Raw genomic sequence first — 7,203 nt, 5'->3', positions numbered from 1 at the left:
GGCACAAAGCTGTAAATAGGAAGGAGTGAACTTCAAGCGAGGCTACACCTGTGGGAAGCTCAGCCAGCGGGTAAACGGAGCACGTGCGTCAGGGGTGAGGTGTGGTGGGGACGAGAGCTGGGCGGGCCGGGGAAGGGAAAATTAAAGTGTCCGCCCGGCTCCTCTGCTTCCCCAAACCTCCACTCCGCTGCTCCCAGGCACCTGGCCAAGGAAGACTTGCTTGGTGCTGAGCGCCGGGTGCTCGTCTCCGGGCCTTGAAGGCACATCACACAGCTATCTATAAACAGTATTTTAATATTTGTATAAATAGACCACAGTATTACCAAAAACTGCAAGAACAGAGCATGGAAAACATTTTCAGAGCCGTGCACACAGCCTATCCTGGTTGCATTTGACACCGGCTCCTGGCCTCTACTGGGCCGGGGTCAAGTGCAGGGGCGGGGGGGGGGATGCTTAAGGGAAGTACCACACCCTGGGACATTCTGAACTTGAGGGCGTGAGCGCGGTAGACTCATGGCTCCCACCTGGCCGTGGACCTCTTGATCTATTATAAAAATAATGCCAGTGGGTGGGCGGCTAGAGTCGTGGCTGCCCTGGGGGGAGGGGACAGGTGCCGCTCTCAGTCCACACGGGCCGCAGGGCCGGCCCGCAGCACCCCCGCTGCCCGGGACTGTGGTGCAGGCTGCCGGAGCAGGGCGGGCGGGCCCCCACCCTATCTTTGCACGTGCCGCACGAAGGCCTGCACTAGCTGGATCAGAGGCTCCTGGCTCTCCGGGCTGGCCTTGGAGAGCGAGGTGGACTTGCCCTGAGGCGAGGGGAGGACGCCGGCAGCGGGGGAGCTGGGGCCTCCCCGGCGGAAGTAGCGTGAGAGGCTGGAGAGCAGCGTGCTCTGTGAAAGGAAAGGTACTAGATGAGGGCCCCGCGAGGCGGGGGGCCGAGTGGGAACCCACAGGCTCGTCCCCACCAGTGCCCCTGGTCAGAGCCCTCTACCCGTCTGTACCAACTCCGAGCTGAGCTCCTGTTTCATCCGCTGCTTGTCCCGGGGATGCACGGCCGGGTCCCTAAGGTAGCGCACGGCCTGGGAGATGAGCAGGTAGAAGCAGTTTTCCATGGTGAACATCAGGAGGGACCTGAGGAGAGGGCAGGGGGCCCCGTTGCAGACAGCCGAGCCGGCAGGGACGGGGTGCACCGCCGAGCCAGGAGGAGGGCTGACCCACAGCTGCCCTGACCCCAGATCAAATTCCAGAAGAGGGGCTTTCTTACTTCAGCGTTCTGGTCCCTTCCGCCTGTGTGCTGAGCCCCACGGCCTGGGTGAGGGGCTCCTTTTTCTTGTCCAGCTGGAGGAAGAGACACAGGGTGAAAAGAGAAAGTGACAGTAACAGGTGTGGCTCCCTGCGAGCCTCCGACTTGGCGGCCCTGCACTAGCAGTTGGCCAGCTACTCACTCAGCCCCCACAGTGCTCCTCCCGGCGAGGTCCTGCCAGCTCGCTCAGGAAAAGGACCAGGCTCAGGCAGGCTGACGTGCTGGAGGCCACAGTTATGCCACGGGAGATCGGGGGGAAGACTGGGGTTGAGAGGCCAGAGTCTGATAGCACCCAACTTACCTCTCCAAGCATGTTTAGGGCCACATTCACCGTGGCCAGAAGGGTCCCGAAGGAGGGGGCCACTTCTGAGTCAAAGGTGGGAGTGGTGAAGCTCAGGGCAAAGAGGAAGTTGTATTCAGCAAGGTCCAGGGACTGCAAGGCAAGACAGGAGCAATCTGGAGCCCAACTAGGACCCCAGACGGCTCTTAAGGGTAGAGCAGAGCACAGGAGAGCCTCTGCAGCTCACCGCCGGGCAGCTGGCGGCACGGCACAGGGGGCGGCTCGTACCTGATCCAGCAGGATTTGGCAGACGTCTGGGGTGAAGTGGCGCAGGGCCGCCAGGGTCCTGCTAAGGATCTTGAGAAGTCCGTACTGGACCGTGTGTAAGGCTCGCTGCTCCGAGGCCTCCGTGTCAGCAGCGGGCTGCTTAGAAGAGCAGGAGGGGGCGGCAGCGGCAGCAGCGGGCAGCCGCTGAACTCGGGGGGCGACAGCCGAGGGGATGCCGTCCCCGTTTTTGTTCTGAGGGAGACAAGAAATGGAGGTGGAGTCCAGAGAAGCCGGCACGAGGCCCCGCGGGCAGCGCGGCAGGGAGGGCGGTTACCTGCAAGCAGTGCTGCAGCATCTTGCGGCTGTGCAGGAGGGAGGTGCAGGCCTGGCACAGGTAGCCCAGGTTTACCTGCAGCGGACACAGACGTGGGGCGGGGGCAGGGAGCTCTCAGCAGCGGCCCCACCAAGCAGGCCCCCCTCAGAGTCCCAGTGCGCTTCCTCTCGGCTCCTACAATGCTCCCTCCCTGTGTTCTCGAGCTGCAAATCTTACAGCCACAGAGTATGCCCGACTCCGGACTGGGGCAAGGGATGCCTGGGATCTTTCCCTGCACCCTGTGCCGTGCCACCACCTAGCTCAATGTCTAAGATCAGTTCTTCAGTAAAGAAATAAGATAGGGATCATTTTCCCATTTTACAGAAGAAAAACCTTCAGAAATAGCGAAGTAACGTGGCCAAGGTCACACAAATGATGGATGCCTGTCTGGCTCCAGGACCTGTTCTCTCCCTACTCCCCAGACCCTGGCCCCGCTGGTCTCAAGCGTCAGGCCTATTCCTAAGGGATGTGAACCAACATCCATCCGACTGAGCCCAAGTTCTTAAGCTACAAGGCTGCCCTTTATATATATTTATATATAAGGAAAACTTTAGCTCCAGGGAAAGCAACACAAAGAAACCAAACCCCGTGTTCACAAAGCAAAATGCCCACGTTCCAAGTGCCTGCTATTCACCAGAGGTACCCCAGACAGTGCCCACCACCCCATGCCCAAGCACTTCCCCAGACCCCTTGCAAGGAACCATGTCCAAGGACCCACCTGGACATCTCGCATAAGCTGAGGCAGGTGGAAGTGCCATTCCTTCATGAAGTTGGAGAGCTGCAGAATGAAGCCCACAGTGTGGTCTGCCTCCTCCAGGCACGCCAGACTCTGTACTGTCCTCACCGCACTGAGGCACTGAGAGGGGAGAGACAAGGATGGATGGAGTGAAACAGGGACCTGACCTGCCTGCTCTTCACCCTCCCACTGGGAGGACAGGTTCTGGACCCACAAATGCTGAGGTGATGGCACATCAGACTCTTCTAGGCTCAGAAGTTTCTGAATGGTCCTGAATGGCCCAGACCCCCCTATTACCCTGAGCCCCCTGAGCTCCTATGATGCTGGCAGCCCCTCACCTGTAAGGTCCGCTCCTGGTGAACACCCACGAAGTCCAGGGCCTCGGTCAGGAAGTTGTAGCGCAGAGTTTTGAGGAGCCGCTCCATCAAGGACATGGAGAGGCGGTAGACCCCCGGCCAAGAGGGGGCATCCAGAGACTTCCGAGAGGTGCTAGGCGTCTAAGATACAGACAGCAGATGAGATCAGGACACGGCACCAACGAATCCAGCTGACAGGTGTAGCGGGACCTCCGTGCAACACGGCAGCTAAGGCAGCCTGGCTGCTCGGAAGAGAAAACCTAGAAAGGGCACAGCCACTGCCTGGTGACCGGCAGGGCCACAGGGGGTCCGAGGCCAGGGATTACGAGGAAAGAACACCAGGCAGATACAAAAGAATCCCAGGTTCTAGACTCAGGTCTGCCATTAACTAGCCATATGAACTTCTCTTACTAGAAATCAGTATGGGGGCAGTGAGGAGTCTACACCATCAGTGCATCAGACAAGCCATTAAAGAGCAACTCCCAGGGTGTGTGAAAGATCAAGGACAGGGACACTTTTCCCCTCAAATCGCAGTCTGGCCAATCCAGGGGTCCTGGCGAGTCACTGGCACTCACCTGCACTGTCCCATTGGAGCTAAGCTGGTACACGCTCAGGAGGGGCAGACAAATGCTCTGGGTGATGCCAGCCCCAGCTACTGCTGTGGCTCCCTGGGAGGGAAAGACCTGGAATGAGATGGAACTTACCCGGCCCCACCACTCCTGGAATCTGTCTCCTGCCCAGGGGCAGCCGAGCTCTCAAGGCAGACCAGAGCTCCTGGGAGAATCACAGGCTGTGCTGGAACCCACCCAACACAAGCAAGGAGGCTCCCTCCTGCACCCGGGCTGGCCTCCTACCTGCTGGGTGCGAGCCAGAGTGAGGAGCAGGTGCAATGATGCCTCGGTGAAATGCAGGTTCTGCTTCATGCGAAGGCTCACCTCCAGAGTGGTGAGGAGGGTTGGCAGGATGGGGAGCCTGCGAGTCACCTGGAGCCATGAGTCACCGTCCTCGTCCACCTCACACAGCTCCTTGGCCAGGTGCAGGCCCAGGACACACACCTGCTGGGGCCCAGGGGCAAAGACAGGCAAGAGGGAAGGAAGCAGTGCAAGGGCGGGGATGAGGGGGGAGGACAACAACAGGCAGCCCTGCGCCAGGCTGCCCCAGCCCTCACTCAGTCACAGACATCTCCCAAGTGAGCTTGATGGAAACGTGGAGTCTCTCCCAACCTGGCTGTACCCACACCCCCTAACGGGGCACAGCACTCCCCCCAAGCTAACATACCATCCCCCAGAGACAGTTCTAGACTCCTCCCTCCCCCACTACCTCTCAAGCTTCCCGACTCACACCTGCTCACTGCGCCCAATTCTACCCGTCTTGCTGCACCACTGCACCCGCCTCCTGAACGGTCCTTCGCTCTCCTGGACCCTCTCCAATCAATTCTTCATACCGGTGGCTTTTCAAACTTACTTTTGACCATGACGCACAAGAATAAATGCTTTTTATGCTGTGTCCCTGTATACACACGTTGATATATTTTCCTACCCTTCCCCCACCAACAAAACACAGGTATTTTCTTTTATACTTTATCCTCCTTTGTTAAAAAAAAAAAATGCTGGTTATAACCAAATGAGTTCATCTCAAGACCCACTAACAAGTCATCACCCAGTTTGAAAAACACTCTTCTATGCTGCGTCCAGGGAGATCTTTCCACATTTCTCTCCCTTGCTTAAATCCTTGAGTCCTTTCTTCTTTCACTTGAAACCCACATCAAAGACCCTGCTAAGGCCGCCAGTCATCCAGCCCCCAGCTCTCCAGCCTCTCCTCTGGCCGCCAGGGGACTCGTACCACAGCAAACCACCCTGTTCTCACTCCCAAGTCTTCCTCGCTCCCTTTACCTGCCTGACTCTATCAATGCTTTAAATTATGGCTGAAAGGGTGCTATCTCGTGGAATCCCTAGATTAGGTGAGAACCCCAAGCCACACGTTCTCCCAGTGTTTCTCCTGCATGGGACTTGCCACGATGGAATTCCGACACATCTCTGCATGGGCTCTGATTTGTTCAGGTTCTCCACTAGGCTATAAACTCTTCCAGTGCAGTGACTACATGTCTCACTCACTAATCACCCCGAGGGCCTGGCACAGGGCAGGCAAGGCAGTTGGCACTCGCTGGATGTGCGTGGGCAGGACAACCTACTCCCCAGGGCACTCCCTCACCCCATCACGCTGGTCCTTGTGCCGGGGCCTCGAGCAGTCATCAGTCTCCATGCTGTCCTTGTCCTCTGTGGCACCACCTGACGCCAGACTATGGCGGGTCTGGTCGAAGAGAGCAATTACCTCTTCCTGGAGGGTCTCACAGACATTCAGCACCAGCTGGGAGTACTGGGGGATGTCACTCACTGCAGAGCACAAGCAGGGAGGGGACACAGTGATGCTCACTCACCATGTCAACTCTCGCTGCTGCACACCGAGGTTCCCTCCCCAGGGAGGCACAGGGGAATGTATGCTGCTGAGAGAGGATCCACCCGCGTGGGGAGCAGGAAGTAGACAGATGGGGGAGAAAGTTTTCTGGAAGACAGGCATTCCAAGACTGACAGCTCAAACCGCAAAGCAAAAATGTGTGGCTGGAAACCAGATGAAGCCCCGCCAGACCAGCTGCCAGTGGAGCCAGGGGACCGCTGTCCCCTCTCCCCTCTGCTCCTCACCTCTCATCTCCTTCATCTGCAACACTGTGATGAATGCTGAGAACACCTTGGCCTTGGTCTTCTCCATGAGTTGCTGGTCTGCCTGTAGCACTCCCTCCAGGATCTCCGTCAAGGGCCCAAGGATTTCATCCACAGAACCTAACTCCCTAGCAACAATACGGGGCAGAGAAGGAAGAACGCATGCCAAATGAAGGCCACAAAGTGCCCTAGCTCTGATTCAGAGGTGCCCACCGGGCAGCCTGCCTCTCCCTGTTTGCTAGCGATGGAAAGCGAGCCCGTCTCACACCCATTTTCTCCCCTTCGGGAAAGCGAAGGGCCGGTAAGGAGGCGTGAGCAGGCCCCCTCCCCTGGCACGGTGCTCACCTCTTCCACTGCCGGAGGAGGATAAGCAGCAGAGTGCACATCATGGATCCGAGGCGGAGGCAGTTCACTGAGGTGGGGACCAGGAGCTGAGGGGAGACAGCAGACCAGTCACAAGTCAGGCTTCCTGCGAGCTGACGTGGCTAGGAGATTCGAGCTCCATCCGAAGGGCACCTTTCAGACTCATGCCCTTCTTTCCCAGCAGCGAGCTGACAGGGGCGGGCCCGTGGGCTCGGCACTGTGGCCTCAGGCCTCCGAGGCCGACTGAGCCCCTTGTCCTGACATTTGTGAGACCTTCTCCCTAGGAAGAATGAGAAACCTCCCAGACACACTTACTAATGCTTTGGTCCCATCAAGCACGTCAAGAAAGAGCTGGCGACGCACTGCAGGGTCAGTCAAGTGCATTACCTCTGCCTGCAAAGGAACAGGGAGAAAAATGTCATTTGGGAAAATTCCCCAGACTACAAAAGCCACAAGACGTAGGGTCCTCTGTCAGGCAATTAGTCATTGGTTAGTCACGGTCTTCCTAATTATTGCCCGGTTGTTTCTCTGTCCACCCTTAGACGTGGTCAAAATCGGGTCAGGTTCACCACCTCCTCCTGACAACACCCCTCTTCTCAGACCCTTCAACGGCTTCCCAGTGCACTAGAAATACAAACGCCTCACAACAAGGCCTAAGAGGCCCCACGGGATCTAGTCCAACTGATTTCAGTATCACCACTCGTGCTCAGCCTATTCCAGGCCTACTAGTAGGACTTCTTCTTCCTGCTTAAACCATACCACACTCTTTTCTGCTATGGACCCTCACACATGTGACACCATGTGCCTAG

General features: G+C 57.6%; 1 protein-coding gene across 1 annotated transcript in view; it reads right to left on the bottom strand.

Annotated features, from left to right (window-relative positions):
- Positions 1-276: 276 nt before the first annotated feature.
- Positions 277-7,203, bottom strand: part of NUP188 (nucleoporin 188) — a 54,376-nt gene continuing 47,449 nt past the window's right edge. The window contains 14 exon segments of the mRNA XM_023242821.2: positions 277-889; positions 1,001-1,130; positions 1,264-1,337; positions 1,604-1,735; positions 1,871-2,101; positions 2,184-2,258; positions 2,941-3,078; positions 3,297-3,455; positions 3,890-3,982; positions 4,169-4,369; positions 5,526-5,707; positions 6,014-6,159; positions 6,377-6,462; positions 6,710-6,787. Of these exon segments, the coding sequence (XP_023098589.2) occupies positions 713-889; positions 1,001-1,130; positions 1,264-1,337; positions 1,604-1,735; positions 1,871-2,101; positions 2,184-2,258; positions 2,941-3,078; positions 3,297-3,455; positions 3,890-3,982; positions 4,169-4,369; positions 5,526-5,707; positions 6,014-6,159; positions 6,377-6,462; positions 6,710-6,787 (1,902 nt within the window). The 3' untranslated portion in view covers positions 277-712.

The sequence above is a fragment of the Felis catus genome, chromosome D4 (genome assembly GCF_018350175.1).
Source record: "Felis catus isolate Fca126 chromosome D4, F.catus_Fca126_mat1.0, whole genome shotgun sequence".
In the NCBI taxonomy this organism is placed as follows: domain Eukaryota; kingdom Metazoa; phylum Chordata; class Mammalia; order Carnivora; family Felidae; genus Felis; species Felis catus.
Note: the sequence above shows the minus strand (reverse complement) of the source record. Positions and strands in the feature narration are given on the sequence as shown.